Source organism: Nansenia antarctica (genome assembly GCF_963989245.1).
Source record: "Nansenia antarctica genome assembly, chromosome: 2".
In the NCBI taxonomy this organism is placed as follows: Eukaryota; Metazoa; Chordata; class Actinopteri; order Argentiniformes; family Microstomatidae; genus Nansenia; species Nansenia antarctica.
The window spans coordinates 7,699,853-7,718,074 of NC_137675.1; the positions used below are offsets into that span (position 1 = coordinate 7,699,853).

Sequence of the window (18,222 nt, forward strand, 5' to 3'; positions counted from 1 at the left end):
GTGTGTGTGTGTGTGTGTGTGTGTTTGTAGTACGTGCATGTACGTTTGCGATGTTGAAACTAGACTGGTAGATCTTGGCAGACTGGCTACTTGAAAAGTAGATCTTGGTTCCAAAAAGTGTGAGCACCCCTGGCTTACAGCTTATGAAAACCCCAAATTCAATATCTCAGAAAATTAGAATATTACATGAAATCAATAAGAAAAGGATTTTAAATACAGAAATGTCAGCCCTCTGAAAAGTATAATCATGCATATGTACTCAGTACTTGGTTTGGGCCCCTTTTGCATGAATTACTGCCTCAATGCGGCGTGGCATGGATGCTATCAGCCTGTGGCACTGCTGAGGTGTTATGGAAGACCAGGATGTTTCAATAGCGGCCTTCAGCTCTTCTGCATTGTTCGGCCTCATGTCTCTCATCTTTCTCTTGGCAATGCCCCAAAGGTTCTCTATGGGGTTCAGTTCAGGCGAGTTTGCTGGCCAATCAAGCGCAGGAATCCCATGGTCATTTAACCAGGTTTTGGTACTTTTGGCAGTGTGGGCAGGTGCCAAGTCCTGCTGGAAAATGAAGTCAGCATCTCCATAAAGCTTGTCTGCTGAAGGAAGCATGAAGTGCTCTAAAATGTCCTGGTAGACGGCTGCGTTGACTGTGGACTTAATAAAGCACAGTGGACCAACACCAGCAGATGACAGCCCAGGTCAGACGCTTCTGACGTTGTTTGTTGTTCAGGAGCGGCTTTACAAGAGGAATGCTACATTTGAAGCCCATGTCCAGGATCCGTCTGTGTGTGGTGGCTCTTGATGCACTAACTCCAGCCTCAGTCCACTCCTTGTGAAGCTCCCCCACACATTTGAATGGCCTTTTCCTGACAATCCTCTCCAGGCTGCGGTCATCCCTGTTGTTTGTACACCTTTTTCTTCCACACTTTTTCCTTCCACTTAACTTTCTATTAATGTGCTTTGATACAGCACTTTGTGAACATCCAACTTCTTTCGCAATTACCTTTTGAGGCTTTCTCTCCTTGTGGAGGGTGTCGATGATGGTTTTCTGCACAACTGTCAGGTCAGCAGCCTTCCCCATGATTGTGAATTCTACTGAACCAGACTGAGAGACCATTTAAAGGCTCAGGAACCCTTTGCATGTGTTTTGGATTAATTGGCTGACTAGAGTGTAACACTTGAGCCTACAATATTGAACCTTTTCACAATATTCTAATTTTCTGAGATATTGAATTTGGGGTTTTCATAAGCTGTAAGCCATAATCATCAAATTTATAACAAATAAAGGCTTTAAATATCTCGCTTTGCATGTAATGAGTCTATATAATATCTAAGTTTAACCCTTTAAGTTGAATTACTGAAATAAATGAACTTTTGCACGATATTCTAATTTTTTTAGTTGCACCTGCATACTGGAGGTGAGTTCTGCTACTTTCTTCGGAAGCACTTGCTTTTGTTTGAGCTCTGCTATTTCAACAGTTTCAATGTTAGGTGTCATAACAGGTGCAGCTGAATTCAAGTTTGGTTTCTTGGATGAAAACCCGAAACTTTCCAGGCTTGTCGACTCGGTCGGCAGCAGTGGCCTTTTTTGGGGCGGCATGATAGCTAGCTACTGAATGTTTTCTTCTCAATAATCGTGTTTTCACGTTCGCAAGCTCTCAATGATCATATTCTGCTGTTGCACAATTTTCTACTGCTCCCCATAGTGTCTTGGTAAAGTGCAGGCAGTCAAAGGCCTACTGTCATTCACAGGAGATTAATGCTGGTGCGCGTAGTTCTTTTGGAAAACGTGTTTATTTTAGAATATTTATCATATAAATAAATATAAATAATACTCATTACATTGACATTTTTGATCAAATAATGGTTGTGGTAATGTATTATTAGCGACCCCCACAGATGTATGATTTTACTGCTTTCATGGGAGCTCAGACCTTCCTTATGGGAGCTCAGCTCCCATTGGCTCCCACATAACTCGAACCCTGGAGTGGGTACTTTATAACTTCAAGTTTCGTGTTATGAAAAAAACGAGTCGGCGAGTGGTTTGCCCTAGGCTGCGTTCGTAAATTCGCTCTGGAAATCTGATCAGCAGTCATGGAATGCCTCTTGTCCAATCAAATTACTTGGTCCATTTATTGCGCAGAGCGAATTTACGAACGCTGCCCGAGACTGTCTCGCGTCCCCCTTTACCTCGCTTTTACCCTGCTGCTACGCTGCTTCTATAACATCAGGATCAGACACAGGGTGAGACTTTCAAAATAAACCTTTTTAATGGCTTCTGTGTGCTTTAGACTTGCGTAGAATCGATTTTATTTTAATTTTAAAAGTCAGACCGGAAAATGTATTATTGTCGCCAGACCCACTGCGTGGGAATACGACGCATGCGGATGAGAGACAACATATAAAACAAAACTTATCGCACACTTATTGCTCGTGTGACATTGGTTAAGCTGCGCCCAAAACCCCGATATTTTGCCACGTGAAATGATAAGACAAGAGGCCACGATACGATAATCGCCGTAGGAGGCGATTCGACTGTAGGCATGTGAAGTTAGAATTTCTTCAAACTTGCAGTGGTAGCAACGGTGTGTGTGGTTTAGTAAATATAGTGTGTGTGTGTGTGTGTGTGTGTGTGTGTGTGTGTGTGTGTGCCATATCTCAGTATGTAGGCTATGCAGTGTAAGTGTGTGAGTTTATTCTGTTATTTATGCTATTATATCTAGTAATGTGTTGAGAAGCAATGGAAATGAAACAAGAAATTGATAGAGTAGGCTAACTTACATTATCATTGTTCTATATGCAACAGAACAGATCACCCAGCATTGCTAATGAAAAGAATCAACGAATGTGAGTCTAATACTTATATATAATATATAATAATTATATTAGGGGGTAGTGGTGGTCTAGTGGATAGTGAGTTGGACTTGGGATCAGAAGGTTGTGAGTTCAAATCCCGCCTGAAGCCACACCACTACTAGTGTGCCCTTGGGTAAGGCACTTAGCCCTCAGTTACTCCAGGGGGAATGTCCCTGTAATTCGTAATTGTAAGTCGCTTTGGATAAAAGCGTCTGCTAAATGGCAAAATTAAATTAATTAAAATTAATACCAATACTTGCTCAATAGGTCTTAAAATCTATTAGAAGTGGTCTTATAAAGGTCTTAAATATAACTTGTTGAAACCTGCAGGAACCCGCATAATTATTTTGAGAACAGGTTGCTTACATTAATTATGCGGGTGTTAAGGTCAGGGCCATCGCTACTTACACGCGCATCATTGTTAGACCACTGTTAATGATAGAGCTAATCATCTACGGGCATTTTTTTAAAATATATATATATATATACGAGCAATAACATATTGTTCTGCCTTTCTGCGCAGCCTCCCTCGCCCAATAGAAGAGCAGCCCTAACGAGCGGGAGCGAATCATCAAGCACGCACATGCATACACCAGACACGCATACACATACACCAGACACACACACACACATACACCAGACACACACACACACACACACACACATACACCAACACGCACATACACCAGACACGCGCGCGCATACACCAGACACGCACATAGTGTCTCTTACTCTCTCTCTCCTTATTCTCCAGACGACAGGCTCTACGATGGTGGTAGTGAAGCTGGAGGAAGAAGTTGTGGAGGAGAATGGCGTGATGGTGAAAGAAGAAGTGGAGGAGAATGGAGTGATGGTGAAAGAAGAGGATGGAGGAGAAGTGGTAATGCAGAATGGTGTGAAGGTGAAAGAAGAGGACGGAGGAGAAGAAATGAGGGAGGAGGGAGTGATGGTGAAAGAAGAGGTCGGAGTAGAAGTGGAGGTAGTTTTGGGCAACATTCTTTATTTAACCTTCTTTATTCACCTTTTTGGACCATCGCCAGTTTGCACCCCTGATACATGGTTTATTAGGGATGCACGGATACCGATACCAGTACTCGTACCCGATACCAAGCTCATGTACTCATACTCGTAAAACTACCCCAATACATCCGCACCGATACCACATTACGGTGTTATGCCGTTTTCCTACTCCCCTCGGTCTCATTGGCCAAACGTAGTAAGATATAGTAGTTCTTTGGACCAAGAAACCAATCAAAGTGACGATGGGGCGGGATAAACAAAAATGTCACAAGATGGCGGCTACTTCACATATCTTTCTACAGTATCAGAAATAAATATACACTATTTTGTATGGGGGGAAAAAAAGCACTTTCTGAACACGTTCTCCTACTAGCAAGCTACAATGTTACTAGCATAGAAATTGTCACGAAGTTCACATTCACGCGAAGGGGAGTAGGAGAGACGCTTCACTGACATGGAAAAAAAAAAACTCTGCTGCATTGTGATTATACTCAATCCGAGTGTATGTGTGTGTGTGCGCTGAGCATGTGAGAAAGACAAAACGTTGTCATTACGACCAACCTAAAGCTTTTGACTATTTAACTTTTGCATAATCCATCTACTTTATTAAGTGATTTGAAGGCAATAGACTGACATTCATTCTGACAATTTCAGACTAGCTTGTCTGTTACCAGCTAAAATATTATAATTATATGTTAATATAATATATGTTTTCAAAGTCATTGTTAGAACTGTAATGGTATCGGTATCGGCAAGTACCCAAATGTTAGCACTTATACTCGGCCCGGAAAGAAAGTGGTATCAGTGCATCCCTATGGTTTATGGTTATACGTCATTGTCATTGAACAGTTTCCAGTGAGTAAGCTTTTTGGTGGTATTTCCAGAATATTCCTTTAGAGAGCTGCATACATTTTTACTAAACTGTATGAGGTAGTTTGTTGCATTGTTAGTAGGTATACAGTAAATGTGCTGCATTTAAGTTGGGTATGAGTGTTGGACACAGCCCAAATAGCAAGGTCACCCAGGTCGCATACCCTTATGCCTGTGTGAGGGGATGACCTGTGGGCCCCCTGGGTTGGGTGGATGTGATTGTCTGGCCCACAATGCAACAGGGGAAGCCTGAGCCTCTGATTCAGATTAGTCAGCAGATGGGCGAGAGAAGGGGCTTAGCTGGCTCACACCTACCCTCACTCACTCAAAACTGTGTGTGTGTGTGTGTGTGTGTGTGTGTGTGTGTGTGTGTGTGTGGACACTTTTTTTCATATGCATAAAAGCATTTTAATAAAGCACCAAACTATGATGATTAACTAATGACGATTAACATGAACTACATGTAACATAACCCTTTTACAAACCATTTATAAACTCATTGTAAAGGGTACCTTGTTGCCAGAGTGACCTTGATTAAAAACACTTTGTTTTACAGTTTTTATTCCATTATGTAAATTACTTGTGTTTTCACAGATTTGGCGACGATGAGGATGAGATGGACCCAGAAATTGAGGAAGCTTATGAGAAGTTGAACTGCAAATTCAAGGCTGTATTTCTCAGAATTTGCTATCTTGCACTGGCCTCATTCATATGGCTTTTTCATATGATGTGCATATTTGTTGTAGGGTTGTTATTGTTGTTATTTAATTGTTGATTTCACCCTGACTGCAGTATACATTTATATACACTATACACATATACACATATACATATATACACATATACACATATACACATATACACATATACACTATACACATATACATATACACATATACACATATACACATATACACATATACACATATCATAGAAGTTCATAATCAGAGAGAAAAAAATTCTGTTGTTCAGGCTGTTTGGCTTTTTTGGGTTGGGGAGTTCGATTTTCTAATAATTTTCTAATAATAATAAATGAATGAAAACAAAGTGTTTCAGTAAATCAAATCACCCTCACATTACTCCTCCACTTTTCACAGTACTTTCAATGTTGGCAATTGACATCCAACAGTGAATCTGTAGTATTACTATGTATATATATTTATCAGCCCAATAGAGCTCTCAGGTCATCTGAAGCTGTCTTTCTCTGTACCATGTAGAAAAGAAGAGATTTGGTGAGGCTGTCTCTCTCATTTTGTGCACCCAGATTGTGGAATGCACTGCTCGTTTACATTAGGGATGCAACCTCAGCAGATATGTTCAAGTCAAGACTAAAAACCCATGTTTTTAATATTGCCTTTAAATGACTAAATAATTAATTAAATAAATAAATAATGATTATATAATGATTAAAGCACTTTGAGCTACTACGTTTGCAGGAACAGTGCTATACAAATAAAAGTTATTATTATTATCATTATTATTATTATATATAAATAATTCCTATTTCTGTGAAAGTTTGATGGAGCGTATACAACAGTAATAAGGACTGTAGGCCATGGCTACTGGCACTGAAGACAACTAGTGTACTATGAGGACTCAAACACCCCGGCTGGCCACATGTCGAAGTGTCCTTGGGCAAGACACTGAACCACAAAATTGCTCCCAATGAGCTGGCCGGTGCCTTGCATGGTAGCTTGCCGCCGTGAATGTGTGTGTGAATGGGTGAATGAGAGGCTGTTGTAAAGCGCTTTGGATAAAGGTAAGTATAAGTATAAGTGCAGTCCATTTACCATAGTACCAGAGTACTACAATACACTGTACACCCTATCATAGGCCACTGACAGACCTTTTCTGCTGCACCCCACCTCTGGAATGCTGATGTTTTATTATATGTCTTCTTCTTTTCTGACCTGTCAAGTGCACTGGGTATGCGATATATGTGCTATACAAATAAAATGCATTGTTATTATTTTCTTTCTTATTTTATTATTGTTTGAGACTACCAGTAGAGGCCAGTTAAGGTAAAGAAAGACATGCCACATCACTGCCTTTTAGATTGTCACACACATCTGTGGCAAAGGAGAGGGGTTTAGATTCTGTCTTTGGAGGCTGCGAGCAGGCTTTTTTCGGTTTTGCAGTCATATGACTAATGTTTTCCTTGTGTACCGTATCGTAAAGCTGCGCCGTTTGCACTTGACCTTTACAACGTGTGCCGCATTTCATTGCAATTGGGTGTAACTGCAGACCGCAATTCGGGGCGTTCCTTGCTATCAGGAAACGCCCATTGACGCTCATTGGTTTAGGGAGGGTGTCTTTCGGTAAACGACCACATCAAGAAACGCCCCGGAGTTCCACCCATCTCTCTCATTGGCCCTCTAGAAGTGCCAGTCAGTGTTTCCTGCAATCCCATTGGTTACTGGGTTCACGTCCATTCCAGCTGGCCACAGCGCTCCTAAAGCGGTGAAGGTGAACTCGCTCGTCTCTCTGCCTGGCCTTCACTCCTAACCGGCGGGTTGCCTTAGATTTCTCTTGTCTGACCTTCTCTCTACCGAACCCGTGTTAAATCGTCATGTCTATCTTCAGCGAGGTCCCTCAAGCCCCTCCGGTGGCCGTGTTTAAACTGACGGCTGATTTCCGAGAGGACGCCCACGGACAGAAGGTGAACTTGGGAGTCGGAGGTAAGAGAGGCTCGCTATCCTAGCGGGGAGCTAGCTCGCAGTGTTCGGGTGACAGCCAGGGCGCGTTCGTAAATACGCTCTGGAAATCTGATCAGCACTCACGGAATGCCTCTTGTCCAATCAAATGACTTGGTCCCTTTATGACGTTGAACCCAGTGTGCGCTCCGGGGCTCTCAGAGCGAATTTACGAACGCAGCCTCAAGTTCAACACTCGCGACACACACGGACTGGTCCAGTTCCTCTGCTAGCCTGGAGCTGGGACACAGAGAGAGGACAGGTGGCCCGGCTTGTTGGCTTTGACCTTCGCTGTTTAGCTTTCTTCTTTTCTTGATCATTTATATTAATTCTTGTTTACATTAACGCTTAGTTACTTAGTACTTACTGTGTATACAAGTAAATGAATCATCAATACATCAGAAAAAACAAATCTATGTGCTAGGACCAGGGGCCATTGGCAGTCAATAATAGATCAGGAAGGATTACTTCTTTTTGTATGTATTTTATTAAGTACATGATGGGGGTAGTGGCGATGACGAGGTTTTTTAGGAGGGATGTAGCCTGAAAAGAGGAGTCTCTTCTCAGTTTACAACAATAGACCTGGATCAAGAAGATCAGCCCCAATAGATGTTTGATGTACATTTTAAGACATCTAGTAGATCCCAATCAGAAGATAGTCTAGTCTGGATGCTAGTGGATGGTTGCTCCCATCGAGCTGACTGGGGGCCCTGACAGGTCTATTAGGGCTAGGCTTAAAGCTTCTCATGAGGGTTAGGGTGAGACACAAGCCATTGGAGCATGCAACTCTCGTTCTGTAAAGGGCTTTGCTGATGACAGATAATACTATAAGACAGAACAACAAGAAGTATAACTGATGTATCTGCCCCAATGTCGTCTTTCAAGGGGCAACAGAACTGATCCGCACTGAGCCTGATGGTGGCCGATATTCCTTTAGATAACAATGTTTTTTTTATTTTATTTCTTACTGCCAAGTCATAAAACAGACACACCTGCTAAATGCCTGAGATGAGGATGAGGAAGTTTAGGTGCGATACAACTTGGTTGACAGACACCAGATAAGGCGTTATAATGCATCACCAAGCCTTTACTTAAGAAGAAGTGCCTGCATTATGTACGTTATTATGAGTCTCCGATAACGCCAGCCTGTAAGCCTCCGTCGTTTTAACAGGTGAACAACTTAAAACCAACCTCCCATTACTGCCCCCCCCCCCCCTCTCACACACCTCTGAAGCTTGTTGCCAAAACTGCTCTTGTTGTTCCAGACCAGTCAGCCAGTCATTTAGAGTCCCTCAGACCAAGTGCCTCACCCACCCACATAATAGTCAATTATAGTCAACAATTCCATGAAAAAGATAATTGGTTACCCGACAAGCATCAGTCCTTCGCCACAAACCACAAAGTGAAGACCTAAGCTGAATGTCGCCTCCTTACCTTCCCTGGGATGATGTCAGAGTCAGGCTTGTGTACTTTTCCTGGGAGGGTTAACTGAATGTGAGCCACTGTAATTTGAGAGTTGGCTATTGAAGTTCAAGTACACCCCCCACCCCCCCCCACACACACACACACACACACAGAGTGACCTCCAGCAGGGTGTGTGCCAGTGCATGAAATGCCATATCACTCACACACACACACATACTCACACACACACACAAGCACTGTGTAAAGTAAAGACATGGGCTACGCTACAGTATATTGCGGAGTTGCAATCCAATTGTATTGAATGTGTCAGATGTACCATGTGGTCTGGATGTTCCATTCAGATTCTGTTCACACTGTCCCGTGTCCACATTTGAGGAGATTCCATCCAAACCGTCTGCTGTGGACTAGAACTCGAAGCTCCATCCCAACAGACACGATTGAAAGTTCAGACTGGAGCTATGCTTTTTTTAAAGCTTATCATATTTCTCTGTTTTTATTGGATAGAGATAGACAGGAAAGTAAGGAGGAGAGGATATGTCAGCAGGGCTGTGGGCCGGATTCACCCTGTGCCTAGAGCAAAACATTTTTTAAAAATCCCGACAATTGACTGACAAGTTGATTGCACGGCAAATAAAACAATGATGTTCTTATTTATTATCGACTAGGTCTGAACTGGTTTCTAAGTCCTTCCCCCCCCCCCCCCCCCCATGTCTCTGCAGCGTACCGCACAGACGAGTGCCTGCCCTGGGTCCTGCCCGTGGTGAAGAAGGTGGAGCGGATGATCGTGGAGGACCAGAGTCTGAACCACGAGTACCTGCCCATCCTGGGCCTGCCCGAGCTCCGCTCCGCCGCCTCCAAGGTCGCCCTGGGAGACGACAGCCCCGCCATCAAGGAGAACAGAGTAAGAATAAAGACAAGAATAATAATAATAATAATAATAATTTAAAAGGGTTAGGGATAAGTTCATTTGTAAAAACACTTTTCATTGGAACGATCTCAAAAGTGCATTCAGTGGAGCGCATTGAAAACAGGACCGCAAACGAGACAACTTAAAAACAAACAGACAACGACGTCAAGAACACCTCTCTAAAAACAACGTTAGTTTTGGTGTCACGGTGTTCTTAAGACGGTTTCACGATCTTTTCAGCCCTGCCTAGACGGTTGATGGTCTGACTCAGTTCTGTCTCTCCCTCTCTCTCTCTCCCCCCCCCCCCCTTTCTGTCTCTAGGTGGGAGCAGTCCAGTCTCTGGGAGGGACCGGGGCGTTGCGTGTGGGGGCGGAGTTCCTGCGCCGCTGGTACAACGGCACCAACAACACGGCCACGCCCGTCTACGTCTCCGCTCCCACCTGGGGTCAGTGTGTATGTGTTAGAACGGATGGTTTAATATCACGATTTCTGTATCTGGATATTTTATCTATACGCTGGTAAAAGTGATTGCATTGTAACCATGACAACCAGAGCAACATTTGTTTTGGACATTCCCTACGCTGTAGGTTATTTGGTTAGTATGTTAGTTTGTTGAGCATAAGATATTCTTTTTCTTTTATATTGCGGCGGTCGCCTAGAGGTTAGAGAGGCCGACTAGCAATCGGAAGGTTGCTGGTTCGATCCCTGACTCAGGAGGGGGCTTGAGCAAGGCACTTACTTAACCCCTAATTGCTCCAGGGGCGCCCACTGGCTGACGCTGGGTCTAGAGAAAAAAAAGACCAAATTCCCAAAACAAAAACTATTATTATTATTATTATACTTGTACAGTAACGTGGCTTACATGAGTTACTGTTATAGCTAGCTGAAACGGACGTGTCAGAATAGCAGCCCTTGAAGCAGGGACAGTCCTCACCAGGGGAGGCGGGTGGGGGTAGAAATCAGACGCATCGTAATGAGCGGAATAAGAACTAGTATCAAAAACACCTGCATTATGAATTAGTCCTCTGGTTTCTACCCCCCACCAGCCTCCACTCCACTGGTCCTCTCTAAATACCTTCCTCCTCTCTCTACCCCTCTCTCTCTCTCTCTCTCTCTCTCTCTCTCTCTCTCTCCCTCCATCTCTATCTCTCTCCCTCTTTCTCTCCCTCTTAGAGAACCACAATGCGGTGTTTGCTGACGCCGGGTTCAAAGACGTGCGTCCCTACCACTACTGGGACGGCGCCAAGCGTGGCCTGGACCTGGCCGGCCTCCTGGACGACCTGGAGGTGAGGGGGAGAACCAGGGGAGACCCAGGGGAGACCCAGGGGAGACCCAGGGGGGGGAACCAGGGGGGGAACCAGGGGAGACCCGGGGGGGAACCAGGGGGGGGAACCAGGGGGGGAACCAGGGGAGAACCAGGGGAGGCTGGCCCAGGTAGAAATCGGAGGACAGACTCATTTGTAATTCACGGAATTACGAGGAATGATATCGAACGTGTGCGTTTGATGCAATTTCTTACTCCGTTCCACGTGTGACAAGCCTCGTTTGATACCAAAAGATTGAATGTTACTGACTGATCCAATGTTGTCCGTAGGCAGTCTTGGATTCTTTGGATGTCACTGTCACTGCCATATTTGAGGGCAATAAGTGTAGGCTAGCAATGTATCGTTTTTTTGGCCCGGTGAAATGTAAAAATAAATAAATAACAATTATATATATATATTCAGCTATTTGAGACAAGTTGTCGTAGAAATGGCTGTTTGAGACCTTGTGCTAATAGAGCGAATAACATTTTTCTCTCTCTCCCTCCCTCTCTCCCTGTCTCTCTCTCCATCCCTCTCCCTCTCTCTCAGAAAGCCCCAGAACACTCCATCTTTGTGCTCCACGCCTGCGCCCACAACCCCACCGGCACAGACCCCACGCCTGACGAGTGGAAGAAGATCGCAGAGGTCATGAAGGTCAGTACAGTCCTCCCCATCCCCCTCTCATTGGTTCATGTCACTGTTCACCAAGTCAAACCTGCAGAGAGAGAGAGAGAGAGAGAGAGAGAGAGAGAGAGAGAGAGAGAGAGAGAGAGAGAGAGAGAGAGAGAGAGAGAGAGAGAGAGAGAGAGAGAGAGAGAGAGAGAGAGAGAGAGAGAGAGAGAGAGAGAGAGAGAGAGACCATTACATAGTACACACAAATGGATTTCTGTTTAAGGGTTCTATCTGTCTCTCTCTCTGTCTCTCTGTGTTTGTCTCTCTCTCTCTCTCTCTCTCTCTCTCTCTCTCTCTCTCTCTGTGTTTGTCTGTCTGTCTCTCTCTCTATTATTTTTTGTCTTATGTCCTGTACTACTGACACTTTTATCTTGAATTATGCTTGATTTATGATGTCTTCTGCTGCAATGCAATGTCAGGATCCGAAGCCTAAGAATTTTACTCTGTTACACTTGTGTAATGTGACATAACCAAAAAAACTCTCTGTCTCTCTCTCTCTCTCTCTCTCTCTCTCTCTCTCTCTCTCTCTGTGTCTCTCTCTCTCTCTCTCTCTCTCTCACTCTGTCTCTCTCTGTCTCTCTCTCTCTCTCTCTCTCTCTCTCTCACTCTGTCTCTCTCTGTCTCTCTCTCTCTCTCTCTCTCTCTCTCTCTGTCTCTCCCTGTCTCTCTCTCTCTAGAGAAGGAACCTGTTTGTGTTCTTTGACTCGGCCTATCAGGGCTTTGCCTCAGGCAGTCTGGACAAGGACGCCTGGGCCATCCGCTACTTCGTCTCCGAGGGCTTTGAGCTGCTCTGCGCCCAGTCCTTCTCCAAGAACTTTGGCTTGTATAGTGAGTGTCAACACACACACACACACACATGCACACACACTCATGTACACACACAGGACTGGCAACCTACCACAGGATCTCTGGAATTGCTCAAATGTTTTATCAATCATGCAAATGGAGGGCAGTAAAAAGAGAGGATCCTGCAAGCTCAGTTTATTCTGATCTCCAGCCACACAACAACCTATTTATGATTAATCGATAGTATAAATCAATAAAAAATGGAATTGGAAGTGCAAAGCTGTTAATTGTACGACTCGCTTTGCTTTTTGTTAATGAAAGCATACTGTTGAAACACCATGTTGGCCTACTTTGCTTTCAATGGACCTATTGCTAAGCCACGCCCCGAAATAGAAATTGTCCAATCATATGACAGCAAAAGTCACTACAGGCAGAAAACATGACAAAATATTCTTGTCATCTTTAAAAAAACGTTTTTTTAAATTACTTGCTGTGGTAAATCAGAAATCAGAAATTTGCGAACTCCCGAGTTTTCAAAGGGGGTGTGGCTTAGCAATAGGTCCATTGTCAAATCCCCCCCTGTAATCACACACACACACACACACACACACACACACACACAGTCAAAAGAGCCCACAAACCTCTTTGTGTCCTCGTTTCCTTTCTGCCCCCCCCCTCTCAGACGAGAGAGTGGGGAACCTCACCGTGGTAGCCAAGGACAACGAGAACCTGGCCCGCGTCCTGTCCCAGATGGAGAAGATCGTCCGGACCACCTGGTCCAACCCCCCCTCCCAGGGCGCCCGCATCGTGGCAACCACGCTCAACAACCCCGAGCTGTTCGCTGAATGGTAAACGCTCCTAAAACCACCTCTGTTTCTATGTTTCTACTCTCTAGTGACCTGGGGGGTGTTCCATCAAGTAAGTAAGTCATGTTTGTTTATATAGCACATTTTACAACGACAAAACAGCCGCCCAAAGTGCTTAACAGAAAAACACTAGTGAAAGAGAAACAACAGATATAAATACACTAAAACAAGGTGCAATACAAAATACAGGTGCAGAAATAAAAGTAGAGAAAGTGCAGTGTCGGGAAGCAGGTTCACCTCCGGTCAAAGGCCAGGGAGAAAAGGTGTGTCATAGCTCATTTTTTTAAAAGCCTCGACGCTCTGGGCGGATCTGACAGAAAGGAAAATCCAGGCTTAAGTCTCACGAGATTTTAAAAATAATTCAAGCTTATTTTTGTAAGTCTCGTGAGATTTAGCAAAAATAAGCCTGGAATTTCCTTTAGTGACGTTGATGGAATACCCCCCAGCTGCTACCTACTTCCTGGTTGCTCAGAAGACGTTCCTTGGCCACTCAGCTGTGGTGGATTTGAGTTTTCTTTGACGGTTGGCTGAGGTTGTATTTGAAACTTGGCTTCTGGAACATGTAGGAGAGGTGAAAGCAACATTATTGCAGTGTTTCCCCACACAACGATGAGACTGTGGCGGCCTGCCATAGTCTCATCATAACGAACCGAAAGTCTTTTTAGCGCTGTTTTTAAGAATATATATTATTATTATTTTATTTTTTTACATGCATTTTTCTTTTTTTTATACTTTATTATTTTTCGGAAAACATTTCAGGCATAACATACCACACAAACAGAAAAACATCATACATAAACAAACAAAGAACACAAAATATCAGATATCATGAGGTCATGTTCAGGAACAGTGATCATTGATGAACATGCATTTTTCAGCACTGCTCGCGCTGTTGTGGAAAATGTTCGAGCCGGTCCGTGCCCCCCCCCCCCGCTTTTTTTTCCCCAGATGTAAAAAAAAAAAAAAAAGTATATATATACAGTATATTATTATAATAATATGTGGTCCACCTGCCCATCTCGCGAACTCCTGTGGGAAACACTGTAAAGTGGACGCTTTTCATATCTCTCTCTCCCCTCCCCTCTCTCTCACCCCTTTCTCTCTCCCTCTCTCCCCTCCTCCATCTCTCTCTCTCCCCTCCTTCCATCTCTCCCTCTCCTCCCCTCTCTCCCCTCCTTCCCTCTCTCTCCCCTCCTTCCTTCTCCCTCCCCTCCCCTCCTTCCTTCTCCCTCCCCTCCCCTCTCTCCCCTCCTCCCCTCCCTCCCTCCCTCCCTCCCTCAGGAAGGGGAATGTGAAGACCATGGCTGACAGGGTGCTGCTGATGCGGGCGGAGCTGCAGGCTAAGCTGCAGGCCCTGGGGACCCCCGGCACCTGGGACCACATCACACACCAGATCGGCATGTTCAGCTTCACTGGCCTCAACCGTGAGTATCTCACACACACACACACACATACACTCGCTCAGTGTGGCTATAGCTATATATATGTACTATAGCTTCATTTGATAGTGGATGGCATATTATCAACAGCGCTGGCCTTCTAAGAGAAGCTACAGTAGTCGTATTAGAGGTAGCAGTATAGTTGTGGTCGTATTAGAGGTAGCAGTATAGTTGTGGTCATATTAGAGGTAGCAGTATAGTTGTAGCAGTATAGATGTGGTCGTATTAGATGTAGCAGTATAGAGGTGGTTGTATTAGATGTAGCAGTATAGTTGTGGTCGTATTAGAGGTAGCAGTATAGATGTGGTCGTATTAGATGTAGCAGTATAGTTGTGGTCGTATTAGATGTAGCAGTATAGAGGTGGTCGTATTAGATGTAGCAGTATAGATGTGGTCGTATTAGAGGTAGCAGTATAGTTGTGGTCGTATTAGATGTAGCAGTATAGAGGTGGTCGTATTAGATGTAGCAGTATAGATGTGGTCGTATTAGAGGTAGCAGTATAGATGTGGTCGTATTAGAGGTAGCAGTATAGAGGTGGTCGTATTAGATGTAGCAGTATAGTTGTGGTCGTATTAGATGTAGCAGTATAGATGTAGCAGTATAGTTGTGGTCGTATTAGATGTAGCAGTATAGATGTAGTCATATTAGATGTAGTCATATTAGATGTAGCAATATAGATGTAGTCATATTAGATGTAGCAGTATAGATGTAGTCGTATGACTCTGTTACATGTGGTAACAGTTGATGTCTTACACTCAAGGTTGTTCTCAGGTTCCATTCTACATAACTTAACCTTCCTCTTCTGTTGACGGTCAAATCTGACCGAATGACTTTGTTTGTAATCATAAATATTGTGTTTTTCATCCCATTGCCTCAAGACCTTATGTTATCCTCCACCCTAGGCCCCTGCTGAGCATATACACTTGATTGCATTGAATTGCATTTTGGGGGATTTATTGAACCGTGTCACACCTATGATGTTTCCGGTCAGAATTGACCGCCATAGGAAATGAATGGGTAATAATAAAAAAAAGAAACATCAATACATCCCATACAACAATGGAACGGGAAGAATCTCAGCTACAACACTAACTAAATAATTTCCATCTCCAGTACACACAGCCTACATGGCAGGCATTTTTATAATATACAGTAATGTACAGTAAACACTATCTTTGAACTTGCTGCAAAATTATAATATGAAATTAACCCCTGGTGTCATTCTGTCTGCCACCCCTTGATTCTACTTGCTTTGACTGTTCAAATGAGATGTCAACCATCAAAATTGGATAAGGAGTTCCAGAGATATCACTGTGCAAAACACACCGGTCAATTTTGACCGAAAGTAGCAAAGTTGGAAAATGAAACAAACAGAAGAGGAAGGTTAAGCTGTGTCCTCTGCGCAAACAACCCTCCAGTCTCAGCGGTATTGTAGGGGGGTTCTGGGAGTCGATCACGTCCATGACTGTTAAAAATAATCACTGGGAATAAAGGCATTTCTTCTGTTTGACCCGCCATCTATTCCTCAGTGTTTTCTCTTCATCCTCTATGGTGTTTTGAACATGTTCCGTCTCTCCGCCTCCCGTCCGCAGCCAAGCAGGTGGAGTACATGATAAAAGAGAGGCACGTCTACCTGATGGCCAGCGGACGCATCAACATGTGCGGCCTGACCACCAAGAACATCGACTACGTGGCCGAGTCCATCCACGAGACTGTCACCAAGGTCCAGTAAGGCCCTGCCCACCACCTCCTCCTCCTGCCTGCTTCCTGTCTCTCACAGGAAGTTCCACACTCTCTCTCTCTCTCTTTCTATAAGCAGTGCCCTATCTGTTCGTGGAAGAAGGGGTTAATATTTCACATATCTGTTCACTATCGAAGATGTAACTCTCATGTACGTGTGTGTCCATGTCTTCTCTCTTCAGATTACTGTGCCATCTTTGAGCAATATGAAGTTTTCCTGACATCGCAATTATGTTGCCTTTGATTTATGCTACTCTGTCACATCATATCCATCCATCCTGTTTAGTTTTTCACCTTTTGTATACCACTATAAATATATACTATTAATGATGCTATAAATAGATACGATAGATGAGCTATGACTCATTGCCTCAATGTAACTAACAACTGCTGTTACAGTTGTGTGAGAGCCTCTGTAGTAGCATGTTAATAACATCTGTGATGAGGTATGCAACCGCGTAGGGAATTCAACGTCAATGTTTTTGTGTTTTAAAAAAAAACGTAGTCGTGTTGGTGTTATTGATGACAACCTATTTGAGCGAGGGGGCTTTGTGTATAAAATGGAATTCTCTGGGATTTGCCCCCCTGTAATGTGACAGGGTTGAAAGGTCGCGCGTGACGACAGGTCACAAGCTGACATGAAACGTCCTTTTCTGTGTCTTACGGATTCGCCTGGATCATTCATTGTGCAGCTTAACGCAGGTCTGTGTAGGAGAAGCAGTTTGTACCGTGGTCCTATTTCGACACTCGACACTGTTTGTAACGGTCACGTCTTCCGCTTAGCGTGACGACAAATGACCCAAAAATCAGTCCTTCCCATTTGAACTAAACGCTATTCAACATGGCTTTCACCTCACCGCCCTTATATGGTCGTACTACTGAGACCTAGCGTCTTTGTTTGTTTATGATGTACTGTTGTTTTTGTCTGCACACACGGTTATTGTGAGTATGACACATGCATGTCATAGTGCATTCACATAGGAATAATAAATTATGACTTCTGTAAACACGGAACCCGAGGTGATTTCTCTCAACTCATGTCTGAATGTTTTTGTCTGTCTGATTTGTGAGTGACGGGGACATTATCGACGACCAGAATACGGTATGAACGTTAAGAATAACATTTCAAGGGGCGCTTAGGTGGCGTAGCGGGTTAAGCGCTGACCATGTAACCGCAGGGTCCCCAGTTTGAATCCGGCCGGGGACATATCCTGCATGTCATCCATCCTCTCTCACCCATCCTTCCTGTCTAAATCTTCACTGTATCTGTCAAATAAAATGAAAAATATGAGTGGGATTGCCCCACTCAGAAAAAAATAACTTTTAGTTAGTTTAAGTTAGAATTTAAAAAAAAAAGAATAACATTTCATGTCGAACCGGATACACAGTCAATGAAGGAAGAGACAGTTGAAACATACTGTAGAATCTTTATATAATTATATACATTTTGATGCCAAAACGACTTGAAGGCTGTTTCCCTGCGAAATGCTCAAGTCATTCGATGATACATACTTTCCCATAAAGTCATAAACTCTAATACAATATCTACAGCTCTCATAATGTCTCTCTTATAAAAAATATCTTTATTACTCTCTACATGGGTGCTACTCTCCCAACCGGTGTCTCTCAGTCCTGAAAATGCCCT

General features: G+C 43.7%; 1 protein-coding gene across 1 annotated transcript; it reads left to right on the forward strand.

The window, feature by feature from the left end:
- Positions 1 to 7,215: 7,215 nt before the first annotated feature.
- Positions 7,216 to 17,574, forward strand: LOC308149484 (aspartate aminotransferase, cytoplasmic). The gene is made up of 9 exons (XM_080522342.1): positions 7,216 to 7,422; positions 9,582 to 9,763; positions 10,091 to 10,214; positions 10,943 to 11,055; positions 11,623 to 11,727; positions 12,423 to 12,573; positions 13,214 to 13,379; positions 14,679 to 14,821; positions 16,430 to 17,574. The coding sequence occupies exons 1-9, from the start codon at positions 7,314 to 7,316 to the stop codon at positions 16,567 to 16,569; spliced, it is 1,233 nt and encodes a 410-aa protein (XP_080378468.1). The 5' UTR covers positions 7,216 to 7,313; the 3' UTR covers positions 16,570 to 17,574.
- Positions 17,575 to 18,222: the final 648 nt, after the last annotated feature.

Coding starts and splice junctions, on each gene's coding strand:
- LOC308149484 (XM_080522342.1), top strand. CDS start 7,314: ATGTCTATCTTCAGCGAGGTCCCTCAAGCCCCTCCGGTGGCCGTGTTT. Junction 9,764..10,090: donor CCGCCATCAAGGAGAACAGA/GTAAGAATAAAG, acceptor TTCTGTCTCTAG/GTGGGAGCAGTCCAGTCTCT. Junction 11,728..12,422: donor AGATCGCAGAGGTCATGAAG/GTCAGTACAGTC, acceptor CTCTCTCTCTAG/AGAAGGAACCTGTTTGTGTT.